General features: G+C 44.6%; 1 protein-coding gene across 1 annotated transcript in view; it reads right to left on the bottom strand.

The window, feature by feature from the left end:
* The window catches only part of HSD17B2 (hydroxysteroid 17-beta dehydrogenase 2), a 90,772-nt gene that overhangs the window by 19,887 nt on the left and 50,580 nt on the right, over positions 1-20,305 (bottom strand). Inside the window, exon 3 of the mRNA XM_015082212.3 lies at positions 14,966-15,151. Within this exon, the coding sequence (XP_014937698.1) occupies positions 14,966-15,151 (186 nt within the window). The remainder of the gene's footprint in view (positions 1-14,965; positions 15,152-20,305) is intronic.

Genomic DNA, 20,305 nt, shown 5'->3' on the forward strand with positions numbered 1-20,305 from the left:
ACATTGTTAGACCATTTCTGACCTACCAAATGGCAGTCCTGGAAGGCTCAACTCATAGATGCAACCCTGCTGTTAATGTTTCAAATTAGTATCTGAGATTCCTGGGGGCATCAGATGAAGTAAGTGGAGATGTGCAAAGCTTGCTGTGTAAGAGCCACACAGGGTCTCGGGGCACTCTCCCTTCCTGGCCTTATGCACCCCTTCATTGCCTGCCCAGTTAGATTTTTATAATTTGTTTCATGTTTGTTTATTTTTTAGAGAGACACACAGAGTACGAGTGGGGAAGGGACAGAGAGAGAGAAAGAGAGAGAGAGGGAGACACAGAATCCAAAGCAGGTTCCAGGCTCCGAGCTGTCAGCACAGAGCCCAATGCGGGGTTCAAACTCACGAACCTCAAGACAGTGACCTGAGCATAAGTTGGACGCTTAACTGACTGAGCCACCCAGGCACCCGTTGCCCAGTTACATTCTTAATTTCTGGTTTTTTCTCCTCAGGTGAAAATCCTATTGCCAGAAGGCAGCAAGGCAAGAGGTTGCCACGAACTTGGTTGGTAAGTTTATTTCCATTTCTACAGAGGAAACTTGACTTCCAAAGTAGAGGGCTTATCCACCGGGGTACGGGAGAGCTGGTAAGGGCTGTGCAACCCTGGGTGTATATGTGGGCTACAGCCTTAAAGACCATGCAGAGAACTGATGTAATTCCAAGGAGGCTACTCTTGGAAATTCACATACTCATCCACTAGCTGACATTAAATGAATCCAGAGAGACGAATATACACTTTGTGTTCGTTTTTAAATTTTGTTTTTTTAATTCCATAACTCAGTAGGCATAGTAGAATCACCTTGGGAACATTAAAACATCATAATACAAAAAAGAATGCCCAGGCTGTACTCTAGAGCAGTGAAATACAAACATTCTGGCTGTGGGATCTGAACATCCATCAGTATTTAAATAAAACACTGCAGGTGATTTTAGTGTGAGGACAGTGCTCTGAGTCAGTGGTTCTCAGACTTTGGGGAGCATCAGAATCACCTCAGGAGCTAACGAAGCACCCTGAGGTCAAGGTCCGTCAAGGAGGAAAAGCCTAAGCTTTTGTGGTGTTCCCCAATTACGCAGGTGAAACTGATTTACTTCCAGGACCCCAAGTTTTGAGCACCTCTGTCTTGTGCAGCTAATTGTTTTAGAACAGTTTTCATACTTGGTAGCCAGTTAGAATTGCCTGGGGAGCTTTAAAAAAAAATCTATTCCTGTCCCCACTCCCATGTGATTTAATTGGTTTGTGGTTCACAGGCTCTGAAATGTTTTAAAGCTCCCCCAGGTGATTTTAATATGCAGACAGCGTTGTTAAACACTTCTAAAGAACATCTCTGCAAATTTTCCACGTCCTCTGGACATGTAAATGCTAATAACAGCTTGCAATCTGGGGGGAAAAAAAAACACCCTACGATTTCTGTTTTGGCTATAGAAGGTTCACATATGATCTCAGAAGCTGGATAAGGACCTGGCAGTGTTTATCCCTGATCTATATCTCACAGATGTCAGAGGGGTGGGATATGTTGTGTTTCGGGACTGAAATTAAAGAAATTTTGTAATGCTATGCTGGATGAAGGCAGTTTTTGTGAGCTGTATAAACCTGGGTCAAAATATATTCCTTTCAAGTTACGTGTAGTGAAAGCCAGTCTCAAAAGTTTGCATATTGAATGGTTTCATTTATGTAATATTCTTGAAATAAAGTGATAGAGATGGACGAGAGCAGATTCATGGTTGTCAGGGTTGGGAATGGGAGTGAGAGACTGGATGTGGCCATAGAGGGTTATCTTGGGAGATCCTGTGGTGATGGAACAGTCTGTATCTTGATTGCGTTAGAAGTTACAGGAAGCTATATATGTGATACATCTGCACAGACCTATGAGCACACACATAAATGAATGCAGATATAACTGGTGAAATCTCAGTAATTCTGTGCATCGTACTAATGTCCATTACATGGCTTTGATATTTTTTAAATTTTTTTTAATGTTTATTCATTTTTGAAAGACAGAGAGAGAGCACAAGCAGGGGTGGGGCGGAGAGAGAAGGGGACACAGAATCCGAAGCAGGCTCCAGGCTCTGAGCTGTCAGCACAGAGCCTGACGTGGGGCCCAAACTCACGAACCACGAGATCATGACCTGAGCCGAAGTCAGATGCTCAACCGGCTGAGCCACCCAGGTGCCCCACATGGCTTTGATATTTTACTATTGCTATGCAAGATGTTATTAGGGAGGTAAACAGGACTTGTTTGTACACTTCCTTGCAACTTTCTGTGAATCTATAATCCTTTCCAAGTGAAAGTTACAAAATACAAACTCCCTTCAAGACATGCTTAACAAGGGAGCCTTACTTACCTCCCAAGTAGGTCTTTGGCTGTACAAAGGCCCATAAAGTCTCCTAAAGTTTTGTAACTGAAACTAAAAATTTAAGTTTTTTTAAGTTTGGCATCGGAGGCCAAGAAAATAAGGCCTAGCTTATGTGAAATCTTGAAAAATGAGAAAAGCCTCCTGAACAAGCTAGAGCTTTGGAAACATCTGCCAAGGTTGCAACCAAATTTAAAGTGACAATATACCTCTTTCCCACCCCATCCCACACATAACCCCCTCACAGATGTGGGTAATGTGAAAGTAAAAGTTTGCCCTCAGTGCAGCACTTGCTTAGGACGCATTAACGTTGAATGCTAGGTTTCCCCACAACAGATTCTAAGTAGCCAATTCTAATAAATGATTCAGTACCTGGGGTGACTTAATACCCAGTCAACAACGGGACTTATTTTAACCAACCACATACAGACCTACGGACTCCTTCCCCCTTCCTAACTGCAAAATTTCTATCCTTAGTGTAGCCACCGTGACTCTAGCATCCCATCCTCCTCCAGAAGATTCCATGTTCCTCTACCCAGTTTGTCTCAGGGAAATATTCAATGACTTTGTTACCTGACAGGTGAATAAACTCAGCATTCATACTGTTGATACTGTTGGTCATGGACTAAAACCAAGGGAGACTTCAAATTACAATTTTAGAGTCTACAGAATTCTAGAGACCTTCTCTCTCTCCCAAGTGTCCTCAGACAGGGACTCTTCCTGCCTCTCTTGGTGTGGCATACACAATAAGTTCGTAACATTTCCTGAGGTTCTACCAGCCAAATGGCCTCGATGTCCTCTGAGGTCACACAGGACCTCAAAAACTTTTCAGTGCCCCCGGATCAACACAGAGAGATCCTCTCTTTTCTACCTAACACTAGCATATAGTGGGTATGTAGGAATTATGGGAGACAAAGGGTTTTACAAGTGACAGCAGCAGGCAGAAATATCGCAACCTTTCAGTCTGAGGCTGTATAGGAAGGAAGTGATATTGTGATTTATAATAAGAGATGTATATGGTCTTTGACCCATTTCTAACACACAGCTCCTAAAATGCTTGGAATTTCCTAAGTGATGACAGCAGCAAAAGTGTCTTGTTATGTTAATGAGGTGACAGGAGCTTGCCTAAAGGTGGGGACTGGTTGCTGAAGGAACCAACAGCTCCATTAGAGGGGCAGAACCTTTCCTCCTTTCCCAATCCCCCAGCTACCGGGCTAGGGGCTGGAGACCGATGGCCAGAAAACTTAATTAATTGTGCCTAGGTAATGAAGCCTCCATAAACACCCAAAAGGAGGAGGTTTGGAAAGCTTCCAGGTGGTGAACACATAACACACAGATTCAGAGAGCATGGAGGCTCCCTGGCCTTTTCCTATGCTGTGTCCTATGTATCTCTTCATCTAACTGGTGATGCATAGCCTTTAATGTTCTGTGTAATAAACTGGTAATCTAGTAAGTAAACAGGTTTCCTGGGTTCTGTGAGCAGCTCTAGCAACTTAATTGAACCCAAGGAGAAGGTCGTTGGAAACTCTCTTCTACAGCTGGCGGGTCCAGAGGCACAGGTGACAATCTGGCATCTGAAGTGGGGGTGGGGGGACAGTCTTACAGGACTGAGCCCTTAACCTTTGGGATCTGATGTTCTTTCCAGGTAGATATTGTCAGAATTAAGTTGAATTATAGGACAATCCACAGTAGAACTGGGTATAGGATGACACTCCTTTATTTATTTATTTTTAAAAATTTTTTTAACGTTTATTTATTTTTGAGACAGAGCATGAACGGGGGAGGGTCAGAGAGAGAGAGAGAGACACAGAATCTGAAACAGGCTCCAGGCTCCGAGCTGTCAGCACAGAGCCTGACGCGGGGCTTGAACTCACGAACCCGCAAGATCATGACCTGAGCCAAAGTCGGACGCTTAACCGACTGAGCCACCCAGGCGCCCCGAGGATGACACTCCTTTATATGGCGTCAAAAAGAAAAACCATAGGCCCCAAATGGAGTCGCTTATGCTAGGCCACATCACCAACAGGAGGCTTAATACCTAAACCAACTGTAGTTTCAACTTCCTCCAGACATGTAGTCTTACCTGGGTCAGTCAAGGGTTTTCTCATCAGCACCAGTGAGGTAATCTGTCACATACCCTCCCCACCACCCCCAAAGGAAGATGAAGTCATGATAAGACCCTCTAACCCCTTAGGGAAAGTGAATTTACCAGAGGCAATCCTTTCTTTTCTTTTGCTAATAATCTCCATACCCCACCTTCCTTCCTATAAAAACCTTCCGTTTTATGCAACTCCTCAGAGCTCCCCTTTACATGATAGATAGGGTGCCCCCTAATTCATGAATCAGTTAATAAAGCCACTTAGGCCTTTGAAATTCGCTTTGTTGAATTTTTGTTCTTTGTTAAAGAACAGGGGTCCGGGGTCCCATGCTCACACAAACTGTCTCATTCTCTAATACCTTCCTAAAACAGAACTCACATGACCTTTTCTCAGGAGAATGTAATGAGGACTCCCAGCCAGGGTCTCCCTCCTCCAAGGTGATCTGGAGTCAACTCAAGCAACAAAGTCCATTCCTTTATTGAGTTCTTTCAAAATGGAAACACAGACCAGGCACATGGTCCCAGGGGAGGCAGGTTTGCTAATCTCCTTGAGGCCTGGTTAGCAGAAATTTGACACTAATAGTATCTGGTGGTTCCCTTGTAATCTGACAGTCTCCGGGGATGTGACAAACTAGTTGAGTATCAAAGTCTGGGACGTTGTCACTCCAAGTGTGGTTGGGAACCAACCGCCGCCGGGAATCTTTAGAAGGACAAATCCTCAGATCCCACTCGAGCTAGGGCTATTGAATCAGAAATCTTGGGGGTGGGCACAGAATTTTCTTCCTTATTGTGGTAAAATACATACAACCTAAAATTCACCATTTAGCCGTTTTAAGGTATACAATTCAATGGCTTTTAGTACATTCACAATATCATGCAAGCATCACTGCTGTCTAGCTCCATACCATTTGCATCACACCCAAAGCAAGCCCCCTCCATCCCTTAAGTTGTCCCCTCTCATTCCCCTTCCTCCTCCTCCCCCCCCCTCCCCCCACCCCACCCCCCCCCAGCCCAATGCTAATGTGCTTTCCATCTTTCTGGATTTGCCTCTTCGGAGCATTTCAGATAAATAGGATCATCCAATACATGGCCTTTTGTGTCTGGCTTCTGTCCCCATAATCTTTTCAAGGTTCATCCATTCTGTACCACGTATCAGTTCTTCATTCATTTTTATGTATTAATAATATTCCAGCGTATGGATAGATGACATTTTGCTTATCATTTCAACAACATTTGGGTTGTTTCCACCTCTCCCAATATGAATAATGAATGCTACGAACATCCGTGTACAAGTTTTTGTTTGAACACCTGTTTCCCGTTCTCTTTAGTATACACATAGGACTGGAGTTGCTGGCTCATATGTAATTCTATGTGAAACTTGATAAGGAACCACCAAATGTTTTCCACAGAGGCCGGGCCATTTTACATTCCCGTCAGCAACTCATGAGGGTTCCGGTGTCTGCACCTCCTTGTCATCAAGTCTTGGTTCTGGGTTTTTATTTTGTTTTGTTTTTTATAGCCATCATAGTGGGCATGAAATGCCGTCTCACTATAGTTTTGATTTCCTGCCATTGTTTTGAAGTAGCCTTCTTGGTGATTCTAATGCATGTGAAATTTGAAAAAGTTGTCCAGGGACCAGGAGCATCCACTCAGGAACTAGTTTCTGAAATGCAGGCTCTTAGACCAGTTAGGGTCACTCAGTCAAATTGTGCATTTTTTAGAAGTTTATTTATTTATTATTTTGAGAGATAGAGAGCATGCGCACACACTTGCGCACAAATGGGGGAAGGGGAGAGAGAAGGTCCCAAGCAGGCTCTGCACTGTCAGCATGAAGCCTGATGCGGAGCTCGAACTCACAAACCTTGAGATCATGACCTGAACTGAAGTCAGAGTCTTAACCCACTGAGCCACCCAGGTGCCCCAAATTCTGCATTTTAATAAGATCTCCAGGTAATCAAGACACACACACACTGGTGACTGAGAAGTGTTGGTGAAGGAAACATCCCTAAGTTGCTGACATTTCCTGGTCATCATTTAAATCTTCTCGAGTTAGGGCCTGTGTTTTTAATGCCCCATTTGTCTAATATATTCTTGTTGGACAGTCTGGAAAAGTCAGAGGAACGCAGAACTTGGAGTCAAAGAAGCAAACCCAGTTTTCAACCCTGACTCCAACACTCACCAGCTGGTTGATCCAGGCTAGTGTACTTGATCTAGAAAAGGAATTAATATCTGCACCCTGCACACTTTAGAATTAAGATTTTAGGAATGTGTAAGCATCTAATACAACTCAGCACAAAGAAGTTCACTGAGTCTGGTTCTACCTCCTCCCCTTGCCCAACACTAATCCTGGTTATTTTGTGAGAGTTTTAGGGAAGCAAATTTCAGCTGTGGCCTCCTCTCACATCACTGAGCAGCTGTTTCCTTAAGGCAGGCACCTGGCAAGAAGTTCAGGATTGATCCCATAGTCAACTTTGCTGGACTAAGTATGACCTTGCTCGAGGCTGGAACTCTGCAGGACACCTATAATTTATCGACTTGTAAGAACCTCTTGGGCCACTTACTTTGATGAAAAGTAATTTTAATGCATTTTAAATAGCTCAATGGGGTGGGCAACTATTACTTTCTCTCAGTAGAGAGGTCCCCCTTTTACTAGTGTGCTTTCTATGCACCTGTAGCTGGGCTAAGCACTCAGCACGCACAAATGCATTGAAATCTACAGCCAAGACCAGAGGTTCTCTACTGGGGGCAATTTTGGACACGGGTGCACTCACGCACACATGTACACATGCTCCCCTCCTGCCCTCCGCCCCCCCACATGTGGCAACATCTGAAGAGTTGTCATCACCGGAGGTGGGTGCCGCTTGCAACTACTGGGTCGAGAACACAGACGCTGCTAAATATCCCGCAGGACATCAGACAGTCCTACACAGAAAGAATTCGCCTCCCCTCAAATACCAATAATACTGAGGCTGAGATATGTTGCCCCAGACTCAGGCATCACCCAAGAAACATGCTGCATCACTCTGTTGTGGACCGATGATAAAATCGACTCAGACTCGTAGAAAAGTGGGGTGACCTGTCTGCAATTACCCAACAGATACAGAGAAGAGCAGGATGCAAACCACACTGGCTGAACATCCCTGGGGTCAGAGTTGTTTTATAAGGTTTGTTTTCAACCGTTCTTCTTCAAGCATAGCCTGCAACTGTTTACTCTGCAATTTAAGGGCAAAACTGGCCAGAAAAAGCTCTCAGAACTCTCAAATAAAGATTTTTCAACTGCCCTTTGTACAATCAATCAGAGCTGCCTCCCAATTCCTCTAATACTTGGTTAAATATTTATCCAACTGCCTTGCAGGGATTAAAGAGCTATTCTGTTTCTGTGAGAGGAATGATAAACACGATTACAGGGTTAGGTTTCTCCTAGAGCAGGTGTGGTCGGATGTGGAAGTAATGACCTATGGGGGTGATGTGCCCCCGGGGGCCAGTGTGTGACAGGCAGCGGGCCAGATGGAAGGTAACTCAGTGTCACAGTCAGGGATGGCGATGCCAGTGGCTGTCAGGATAAAAAGCCCTGTACAGGCACAACCACGGCCAGCCTCAGAGAGGCCCCTCGAGTCTGCCACCTGTCCGGTGCAAGGCTGCTGCTTAAGCACGTGTCCCTGCATATCATCTTAGCAGGGCCCTCAGAAGAAGTGGTTATTCTTACCCCCAAAGTCCCATGAGGAAGCTGCAGCCCAGAGGTTCAGGACTTTGTTCTGGGTCACTAAGTTGTCAGTGGTAAAGACAGTTTCCAAACCTGGGTAGTTTGTCTCCATTCTAGGAGGCTGGCTTCCTCTTCCTTCTGAAACCTGATTCTATCTGTAGAGCTATGTGGTATCTCTTGCACCCCTTCTGTTTCTTGTTCTTTCTTTGGGGATGGGAGATGAGGGAGAGGAGGGTGTATTCACCACGTGGTGGACTCTTCCCTGATCTCCTGGAAAAGATGTTAAAGAAGCTGTGTTTCCTCCCTACCCCAGTCCTATAACTTCCCATCCATAGGAGTGGATTTAGATGTAGAATGGGGCACCTGAGTGGCTCCAGTCAGTTAAGCATCTGACTCTCGGTTTTGGCTCAGGTCATGATCTCATGGTTCGTGGGTTTGAGCCCCACGTCAGGCTCTGTGCTGACAGTATGGAACCTGCTTGGGATTCTGTCTCCCTGTCTCTCTGTCCCTCTCCCTCTCTGCCCTCCCCCACTCACACTCTTGTTCTCTCTCTCTCAAAATAAGTAAATAAACACTAGATGTAGCTTATGTTGACCTTATTCCCACCTGGGAATGGGGGTAAGGTTGGTGTGAGCATATAGTAGTGGGGTTAACAGGAAGAGGAAAATGGTGGAGGTGATAGCTTTGGAACAAGCTCTTGAGGTTCTTGGCCTTGTGGTTGGCATGGTGGTAACACATGAGAACCAGCTGAATCAACAGGGGAGGCTGTGGCTTGGTGAATCAGAATGTGGAGCCAAAGTTCAAATTCCAGTTCTAACTGGAGGGCCAGTCACATAACTCTTCTGAACCTCAGTTTTCACAACTCCGAAATGGGGATACTAATACTTGGCAGGGTTCTTGGGATCATAGATCTGATAGTACCCAACAAATGCTTGAAGTATAATGAATGCTTCATAACAGCTGTTAATATTTATTCGCCATCTACTCTATGCCAGGCACTGTTCTGAGTACTTTAACATTAGTTCTAAAGGTACTTAACGGTCACAACTATCCTGTGAGGTAGGTTCAATTATTATCCTCATTAACACCACTTTAGAAGATAAAAAAAAATCAAAAGTGCAGAGAGTTTAACCGACTTACCCAAGGTCGTGGAAAGTGATAGAGCTAACTCTCACACAGAGTTTTCTTTCTTTTTTTTTTTTAATTTTTTTTAACGTTTATTTATTTTTGAGACAGAGAGAGACAGAGCATGAATGGGGGAGGGTCAGAGAGAGGGAGGCACAGAATCCAAAACAGGCTCCAGGCTCTGAGCTGTCAGCACAGAGCCCGACGCGGGGCTTGAACTCACAGACCGCGAGATCATGACCTGAGCCAAAGTCGGCCGCCCAACCGACTGAGCCACCCAGGCGCCCCCAAAAAAATTTTTTTAAGTAGGCTCCACACCCATGGTGGGGCTCGAACTCACAACCTTGAGATCAAGAATCATTTGCTCTTCTGACTGAGCCAGCCAGGTGCCCCAAAAAACATGCAATTGTTTGTTTAAAAAATTTTTTTTTCTTTAATGTTTATTCTTGTGAGAGAGAGAGAGAAAGAGAGGGAGACACAGAATCCAAAGCAGGCTCCAAGCTCTGAGCTGTCAGCACAGAGCCCGACGCCGGGCTCGAACCCACAAGTTGTGAGATCATGACCTGAGCCGAAGTCGGCCGCCCAACCGACTGAGCCACCCAGGTGCCCCTCACACAGAGTTTTCAGTGTGCACACAAACACTTGAAGGTTCAATGCAATGTTACTCACTATAGCAAAAAGTGGGAACAACCCAATGTCCATCAACTCATAAATGGATAAACAAAATATGGTCTACCCATACAGTGGGAAATTACTCAGCTTTAGAAAGGAATGGAGTTCAGGGGCAACCTGTGCCTGGCTGGCTCAGTTAGAGGAGCATGAGACTCTTCATCTCTGGGTTGTGACTTAGAGCCCCACCTTGGGTATAGACATTACTTACAAATAAAATCTAAATAAATAAATAAATAGGAATGGAGTTCTGATGCATGCTACAACATGGATGAACCTTAAAACTATGAGGAAAGAGAGAGCGGGGGAGCTCCGGCCTGCTGAAATTCTTTGGAAGGAGAACAGAGCATTTATAAGTGTTTCCGTTAAAACGAGTCTTGTTGTATAGGGTATAGTCCTTTCTTCCATCTTTGCACAAAATCCTTAATGAAATCTGTTCTGAAGATCTGAGCCAATCTGAACTTGGCTTTGCTTGGGGGGGAATGCAATAAAATGCTGTGTCGACTCAACATGGTATGAAGGATGAGAAGTGAAAGCTGTCCACAGGGCCCTGGGTTGCAGAAGGGTGGAAGGAACGGGTATTCAGGTTCAGACAAAAGTAAAATGTTTGGAATAGGAAATTAGGTACATGTGCCAAGTTGTTAATCAGAAGTAATTAAAGTTTGACATATAGAAAGAGCCAAACTGGGATTGTAAAACGTGCACTTATCACCGTGGTGAGAATTGGTGCCTTGTTGCTTAAACTGAATGAAATGTTGACAGTTCTTCAGGAGTTTCTACTGCAATATTGGAGTTGAACATACTGGCCAGATAAAGTGGAAATTAAAAAAAAAAGAAGAAGAATTAATGCCTTGCTAGGAAGGATGTCTGTCTGGGACTTAAAACTAATGAAAGACATCCTCCAGGAGTGCTTGGGAGGCCTGGGGCAGAGTGAGCCTTGAAATGGAAAGCCTATGTTGGGTGTTAGAAGGTCAGCCCTACAGTCTCCCCCTTCACCACCACCACAGCCCCCTCTCCCCGGCTAGGGTGGGAAAGGCAGTGGACAAGTGTCAATGGACCTCCATCCATCTTTGAAGAGACTGGATGGGCCCAGAGGTATTTCACCTGACATCAACCCAGGTGTACTTTCCTACTGCTTCTAACGGCAAATTCCCACAAACCTAGCGGCCTAAACGATAAAAATGTATTAGCTTACAGTTTTGAAAGTCACAGGTTTCACTGGGCTAAAATGAAGGTGTCAACAAGGCTGTGTTCCTCTGGAGTCTCCAAGGGAGAATCATCAGTTCCTCTGACTTTTGCCACTTCTAGAAGCCTCCTGCATTCCTTGGCTCCTGGTCCCTTCCTCCACCTCTGACTGTGACTCTCCTGCTTCCCCGTTATAAGGACTCTTGTGTCTGAACCATCTAGATAATGCAGGATAATCTTGGCATTTCTAGCTCTTTTACTCAATCATACCTGCAAGGCCCCCTTTGCCAGGTAAAGTCACATATTCCAGGTTCCAGGAATTAGGATGTGCATGCATTTGAGGAAACATTACTCTTCTTTTCTTTTAATATTTCTTTATTTTTTAGAGAGAGAGAGAGACAGAATGCAAGCAGGAGAGGGGCGGAGAGAGAGAGGGAGACACAGCATCCCAAGCAGGCTCCAGACTCTGAGCTGTCAGCACAGAAATCGACATGGGGCTTGAAGCCACGAACCGCGAGATCATGACCTGAGCCAAAGTTGGATGCTTACCCAACTGATCCACCTACGCACCAAACTAGTTACCTACTCATAACAGCCTGAGACACTTTATTTGGGGTTATTTGCTATGCTGCACTGGGTTACTGGAACAGAGTTATCAATTCCAGCCCAGCCCCTCCTGGCTGATGTAAACTTGCATGATAAATCTACCCCAGTGAAATTCTTGTCATGCAGAAGGTGGCACGGATACCAGGCTCATGACAACCTGATGGGCCAGGGCTACAGTGAGCTCCTTTGGAGAACATTCATTAGTGACTGATTGCCTATCTCTCTCTCTCTCCATGACTCCTACTTCAAAATGAGAAAAAGACCAGGAAGGAATTCCTAGATAAGCACGTTTTCCAAAATTGCTTTTATATTAACTTTGCCAAGAGACACATCAAATTGACATCACATTGGATGCTAATTTCAATGGATTGTTTGGTTACATATTGTGTTTTATACTTGCTTTGACTCTCCTGATCCTGTGTTACATTCTAGCTCCTTACCCCCCTGCTCAAAATATTTTCCATTGTTTTGTAAAACTCTTGTCAGCCAAATGCAAGGGATTTCCTTATTTTGTTTTCTGCTGAATTTCTCTGCTCTTCCTCACTGGAGGAAACTACAAGCATCATTTAAGAGTTTTGCTCCTATCTTTTTACAAACACCTGCCCTATAAGGTACATATGCTTGCCATCTGTTTTGATTTCTTGCCACTGCCTTAACAACTTTATAAAATGCCTTAGGTGTCTTCTGTGTCCTACAGATGAACTTCATTCTAGAGTTTCTTTGGGACATAAGGATTTAAAGCTGAATGTGATGAAGTAAGACTCCATACATGTTGGTGACTGAATGGATGGGAGAAAGGAGGGAAAGGCAAAGGGAGAAACAAATAAAAGAAATTTTAGGGACATCTGGGTAGGCTCGTCGGTTAAGCATCTGACTCTTGATTTTGGCTCCGGGCATAATCTCATGGTTTGTGAGTTCGAGCCCCACACCAGGCTCTGTACTAACAGTGCAGGGCCTGCTTGAAATTCTCTCTCTGCCCCTCTCCTGCTCTCTCTCTGTCTCTCAAAATAAATAAATAAACTTAAAAAAAAAAAAGAAAAGAAATCTCAAAGCTCTGAAATTTTAAAGACCAGGAGAAAAACCAAAAGAAGGGGAGAAAACTTTGAATTGCCGGTGACAACTTTGGTTTCAGATGTGTTGACTCGGCGATGATGTTAAGATGATAGAATGGAAGTAGTAAGGCTAGATGTAAAGAATTTGCACATCCACCGTAAGAATAAGAGTGAAGGTATTGTGATTTATTTTTTTTAACACTCAAGTGTCCCTCCAATGGAAACAGAAGAGAGTACGAAGCCTTGGTTTAGAAAAAGCATTAGAAGCCAAGTTGAAGATGCAGGAACAGGCATGTTCTGTATTGTAAATTCTTCATTCCCTCATTCATCCATCCATTTTTCATTCATTCTCACACTTGGATTTCTTCATTTATTAGTTGAGATCCTACATGCCAGACCCTGTGCCCATAGCAGGTAGTGTGCCTATTAGTGATAACTAAAGTACAGTCTTCTTAATGAATGAGCTGCTCAAAGTTGAAGGCAAAGAGAGAAAAGAGCAAAGTTTGTCAGTGTGCCAAGAAGCAGGCAATGATCAGTTATTTCAGTAAATATTTGTTTAATGAGTGAGACAAGGTGTGTGTGAGAATTTTTCAGAGGTACCAGGCTGTGCCAGGGAGCTGAAAAAGGCGAGGTTTCCACAGAGGTAAAAATTTTGAAGGCTAAGTTCAGAAGAAAGATAAGGCTGAAATGTTGCAAATGTGTTTTCCCAGGATTTGTTCACTTAGCGAGGTAGCAAGAAATTGGAACTATTTCAGGATTCTCATACAAGTTAAAATATAATACTCATTTCTGTTAACCACCTTAGCCTTTCTTTCCCCATTCTCTTTCTCCTCCCTCTCTCCTTCTTGTCCTTCCTCCCTTCTTTGCTTCCTTTCTCCTCAGGCCAATCACCAACTTAGTAACCCACATTCACGTAGTTAAGTTCAAGAAGTTGCTGAGTTAAAGGTAGGAAGGAAATATGATGAACAGTGATAATTGCCTAGTCTATACAAAGGACCTCACCCCAAAAACCAAATAAACGAAATAAAGTAACTAGTGGATCCTTCATTTAAAAAAAAAAATCTTGTTTGGAACCAACTGATCAAACAGTGAAGAGTAGTGGTGTTCCTCTTTTTGAAGGCAGGATCCTAAAGTCCAAGCCCCCACCCCCTTGGCTTCCCTTTTACTCGTGCAGTGGCCCGAAAGACAACCCCATGGACGTTCCCAAAGCCAAGTCAGGATCTAAGGAACCCCAGTTTGAAAATGCCTGTTCTAGGCGCCTGGGTGGCTCAGTTGGTTTAGTGTTGAGCTCTTGATCTGAGCTCCGGTCTCAGTCTCAGGGTCATGAGTTCAACCCCTGTGTTGGGCTCTGAGCTGAGTGTGGAGCCTACTTTAAAAAAAAGAGAGAGAGAGAAAGGGAGAAAGAGAGAGAAAGAAAGAAAGAAAGAAAGAAAGAAAGAAAGAAAGGAAGGAAGGAAGGAAGGAAGGAAGGAAGGAAGGAAGGAAGGAAGGAAGGAAGGAAGGAAGGAAGGAGGTAAGAAGAGAAGGAAAGGAAAGGAAAGAAAATGCCTGTCCTAGAAGAAAGGATGTGATATCACATACATGGGCTTGTTTATGAAAGGGAGTTTGTTAAACCCTGGACTCAAGTTGTTGACTATCTGTTCTTTGAAATGGAAAAAAAGTGAGTCATCAAATGTCACACCCTGACCCAACTGCCTTGAGATTGCAAAATATTGGGAAGGATCTTATGGAAAATACCATTGGGCAGCCAACAGAGATGTGGAGCTCCATCAGTGCCAACAGTGGGGACATTTGCCTACTCATCTTACGAATGTGCCCAGTTCAAAACAGATTACCAGTAACTGTATGCCTGATTTCCTGTCCAAATCTAGGAAGCTTATGTGTTATGAAGATATGTAAAACCTAAATCCCCAGTAATGAGTAGATGACATAAGAGGTAAGCGTTTGTACATGAAAGGATTTGAAAGGGAAGGTTTTATTGTATTAAGATGAACGGTAAACATACAATTTGACTAATCTCGACCCAGCCCTGCAGAAGCCTGTCCTGCTTTCTTCTTTGGTCCACAAAGAATGCAACAAGCCACATCTTGCACAACAGGCACCGTACAACCTTGTGGGGAAAGGCCAACTCACCTGCCATGCTGCTGATGTTCACCAGCCTCCCCTTGGATTTCCTAAGAAGAGGCAAAAATGCCTTTGTGACCTCCACGGCCCCAAAGAAGTTCACGGCCATGCATTGTTTGTAGTTAGTCATGGGAATGAGCTCCCCATCCGCTGGTAAGCCAATGATCCCAGCATTGTTGACCACAGCCCACAGTCCTGAGGACAGAAAGGAATGAGTTTGATGTCTCATGATGCTGGAGAGCAGGAGGATTTTTAACACTTAAAGCTCCAGAGTCTAAAAGTCCCCTTTCAGGTTTAGGATCCAGGCAGATCACTCAAACTCAGACCTCAGTCTCCTCGAATACCTAAAACCACCTCCTTTGGGGTGGGGGCGGGGGGTTGTGTAGTGAGTAGATTTGAAATATTAAGCAATGGTTTTTTGGAGGTATTTCCTTCTCCTTCTAACACTTTCCTACATCCAAGCAGCTAGATATTTGCTGTATCCGCAGAGGGAAGCAGCAGCAAGGGGGATAGTAATAAGGGCCTACCTCATGTTTCTCCCTTAAAGGAGTGTGTAGAGACAGTAGAACATCCTTAGGACCATGCGGGATGATATAGAAGCCTGTCTTCCCTTTTCCCTAAACTAGAAGAGATCCCCTAATCCAGGGAAATGAGACAGCTAGAGAAGTGTCGAGAGCTAAGAAGATGGCAGAATCTCTGAGCCCTAGTCCCTTCCCCACCCAGCCTAATCCTATTGATTGCATCAGAATCACCCAGAGGGCTTGTACAAACAGACCACTGGGCCCACCTCCAGGGAATCCCATTTGGGGGTGTCTGGGATGGAGCTTGAGAATCTACATTTCTAACGACCTCCCAGGTGGTGCTGATACAGGTCTGGACCACACTTGGAGAAGCCCTGTTCCCGAGTGGTGGTTTGCCACCTTGACTGCACATTAGGATCACCTGGGGGTGGGGGGAGCACTTTTTAAAACCCCAGTGTCCAGCCACATCCCAGCCAATTACATCAGAAATTCTGGGATAGGGAAGAGAAGGGGCCCTGACACTGATAGTTTCAAAAATTCCCCTGGGGATTCCAATGTACAAGCAAGCTTGGGAACCACTGCCCTAAATGGTGGGAAAGAGGTAATCCAAAAAGTCCAAATGTCTTTTAGGAGGTGGGCTCTATAGCAGAAGTGAGTGACCTGGTTCCTCTTTACCTGGGAGAAACAGAGATGACAGAACCTGGGGTATGTTTATTCTCTGAGTTCCCTGAGCCTCAGCCTGGTTTACAACAGTGGCTCTCAAGATGTGGTCCAGGACAAATGGGAACTTGTTAGAAATGCAGATTCTGGAACCCCACTTCAGCCCTGCTAGATCAGAAAGTAGCAAGCAGAAGTTGTTGTTGAAGCTCAGCTTCTGGTGACAGACCATACCGTCCAAGTGATCTCAAGTGTGAGAACCTGTGTTATGTAGAGAAATTGAAGGAGCCTCAGAGACACAAATGGCAGGAAGTCCAGCCCTAATGGTGCCTTTTGGATGGCATCAAGAAGGTAAGTGGCAGCCAACTTGTGCAAGGACTGGACAGATTGTCGGACGCCTCAGCAGGGGTCAGCGTGAAGCATTGACAATCAAAGAAGAAATGTCTCCTCCCCAGGAATTTAGATGCTACCCTGGGGAAACGAGGTGAAGTTCCAATTGAAATGGTTTTTGCCACATGGCAGAGAGATGGCTCAAATACAGAGTTGAGTCGCAGAAAATAATGCTACATTTCTCACACACCTGAGCTGGGGGTCTGACATTTATACACAGTCGTGATTGGGAGCCCTAATTGAGATGATGCCTGACGTAGTAAGAGCTCAACAGCTATTATGAGGATGGTGATGGTGGAGGGGACGCCTCTGCTGAATTCATTCAGCCTGATGTACACCTTGGACAGGCAACACGCAGCAGCTTGAGAAGGCACTAGAATTGGGGTCGCCAAACTTTTTCTAAAAAAGGCCAGATAGTGAACAGTTCTGTGTGAGCACTACTGTTTCAGCTATGCTATAGGGTAAGAGCAGACGCAGACTTCATCTGTAAATGAATGGGAGCAGGGCCACGCTAAAGCTGCATTTATGGACATTGACATTTGAATTCCATATCATTTTCATTTGTCAAAATAATCTTCTTCTTCTGATTTTTTCAACCATTTAAAACTATAAAAACCTTCCTTAGCTCAGAGGCTGTGCAAAAACAGGTGGCAGATCTATATAATGATCTTTAAATGACAAAGTTAGAGACAGAACAGATTTGTGATCGCCAGGAGTGACAGATGAGAATATGGCTCTAAAAACGTGGCATGAAAGAGCCTGGTGGTGATGGAATAGTTCTGTGTTTTGATTGTGATGCTCTTGTACAAAGCTACACACGCATGTGCGCGTGTGCACACACACATGCTTATATGTATAGCTGGTGAAATATAAGCTCTGTGGCTTACACCAATGCCAATTTCCTGGTTTTGATATTGTACTGTAGTTATGTAAGATGTTAACACTGGGAGAGGCTTGGCAAAACACACACAGGCTCTGCCTGACATTTATTTGCAACTTCCTATGAATCTACAATTTTTTCAAAATAAAATATAAAACAAAACAAAACAGGGCCATAGTTTGCCAACTCCTGCCATAGAATTTTAAGATGGCTGATAAGCCCACTATACCTATGGGTCGTATTAACTTTAAAATAAGTAATATTTACTTATATAATAATGTGCTGTGTAGGAACACAGCACAGTGACAGCCCTCTTACAGGAGCTGACATTTTCTCGTTTGTCTACAGGTCCCAGAGGGTTCTTCAGGAAACCTCCTTCTTGGTGATTTTAAATTCTGTGTTTCACTGCTTCACTTCCTCTTTGAGTCGAGAGGCTGAGGTTGAGAGAGACCTCAAGGAAAGTGGACAGAAGGCATATTGATAATTCTGCCACAGAAGAGGGTGGCTCTCCAGAATTCTGGCCACAAAAGAGCATGGGCTCGCTCATTGGGAAGTGTATTCCCCCACACCCCTTCAGCATCCCTGGATGCTGGTATAGTATTTCCATATCTATAGCCCATTGCTTTATCCTTCAGTATGGTTAATACTGCCCCTCTGGGCCTCACTAGAGGGGTCTGTATCGAATATCTTATTGAATAAGACACCATGAAGTCCCTTTCTTAAGAGGGATAAGCTCAAATCTCTGAGACCACAAAAGAGCAGGCCAGGAAGACTACTTTTCTAGAAAACAACCACACATTGCTAAACTTGCTGAAAATTAATCCCTAATAACAAAAAGTCTATTTTTCTTTCCTCCTCTCACTTCTTAGATGTTTGCTGAATATTTATTATATGCCAGGGACTGTGCTTAGTGTTGAATGAATGGAAAACGGGAGCCCATACTGAATGCCTTCCTCATGTCAGGGACTCTTCTAAGTGCTTCCTATATAACTACATCTTCAACTGCCAAATGAAGCAGATAATATTACTCTTTTTATGCTGAAAATGTCAGCAGTAAAGAGGATATAAGCTGCAAGTGCTTGAGGCCTCCATGCAAAGCCCCAACGTGAAGCCAACCAGGGAGAGAGCAGGGTTGGCTCAGAGAGACTGAGCCCTGATGACATTGTTTAAGGATCCAACACGCCTGAAGCTAACCTGTCATTTCAATTATGCACATACATTCCTTTATACGTTAGCAATTTCAACCTGGGTTTGTGCCACTGGCGTCTGAACGAATCCTCCTGGGAACATGGTTGTGATTCTCAAGGAACCTGGTGGTGAGGAGCAGGAGATGGACAGATATTTATAATCAGTAATGCAGGTGTGTGCAAGGTATAACAAGTGAGCGTCCAGAAGAGAAAGTGAATGGTGTCACTTGGATCAACAGGAAGATCATGCGCGAGATGTTGTGTTTGAGCCAGGCCTCCTGTGGGAGTAGAGTCTGCAGTTGGACAAATCAAGAGTCTTAGAAAAAGGGAGCAGAGGCAAGAGGGAAATTTTGGTAAGAGGAAGCTGCATGTACAAAGATATGGTACATTTCACATATTCTACTCTGGAAACTGATCAGAATTTACCGAGTAGGCCAATAGGTATTGCAGATTAAGGGTTTGTCAGCGGCCATTATCCTGAGAGCTTTCAAATTCTTGTGAAGGGGTTTAGATTGTATTTGGTGGCAGATAGAGACCCACTGAACCATTCAGTGAGACTGAGCAAGACACCTCCCACAGGCCTGGCTCATGGGAGGGACCCAAGACACGGAGGCCCTGTATGTCCAAGGGTCTATAAGAGATGGGTGGCGTTATAAGGTGCACATTGTAAAGATCACTGCCCATTTGGAAAGTAATGGGGAGGGAGCCCCATCGCAAGGAAGATCGTGGGGGCCCAAGTGGAAGGTGAAGCCTTGCTAAGCCTCACTGCCTGGAGATGAGAGAATAGGGCTGGGGTGAGGAAGATCTAGGACGTAGAACTGAAGGACTCGGGACAAATAGGGACTGAGGGTAAGCTGCAGGTCTAAGTGACCCCCAGGCTGCTGTCTTGGATGACTGACTTCGTGCCAATGCCAACTTCTGAGCTGTGGAATGAAGGAGGGTAAGCGCATTTGCAGACAGGCAACAGGGGAAAAGATAATGAGGTCAGGTTTTAACAAAGGGAGGCGGGATGTCAGGCAGACAGTTTTATATACATATAGGTCGAGATGTTGAGAAGGGGGCTATGCTGGTAATACACTTGGAAGTGACTGGCATACATCTCAGTGTTTCTCAGCTCTGGCAGAACCTTAGTATCACCTAGGGAGCTCTCAAATATACTGAGGCCTGGGACCCCGGAGTGGGATCTTCTTTGCCGCTGACATTCGTAGCAACAGGCTAGCAACAGTAGCAGCTCCCTTATTGAAGGACAGCTGAGTCCTTGCCTGTAGACACCGATCTGATTGGTTAGGGGAAGGGTTCCCAGGCTGGGTGGGCATCATGGGTGTACCACCTGTGCAGTCACACAGGGCCCTGTGCTTCTGATCTTCCTGCTTGTTTCAATTCTCTGCTAGCATCATCTTAAAGTCTTCATCATTTTTGAAACAAGGGGCCTTACATCATTTTAATTTTGCCCTGGGGCCTCCAACTTATGTAGGCCATCCTGGGCCCAAGCATGGGTATTTTCAAATACTCGCCAGGTGATTGTAATATGCAGCTGAGTAGCACAGGGACAGAACAGCTTAGCCCAGGAAACATGGAATGGGAAGTTTGTGGATGGAGCCCGCAGAAACATTCACATTCTATGGGGGGATGGAAGAAGGGGTTCAGGCAGGAGAAGCAAAAAAAAACCAAAAAAACAAAAAAAAAAACAGAAAATCAGAAAACTAGGGAAGCA

This window comes from Acinonyx jubatus, chromosome E2 (assembly GCF_027475565.1).
Source record: "Acinonyx jubatus isolate Ajub_Pintada_27869175 chromosome E2, VMU_Ajub_asm_v1.0, whole genome shotgun sequence".
NCBI classification, from domain to species: Eukaryota; Metazoa; Chordata; class Mammalia; order Carnivora; family Felidae; genus Acinonyx; species Acinonyx jubatus.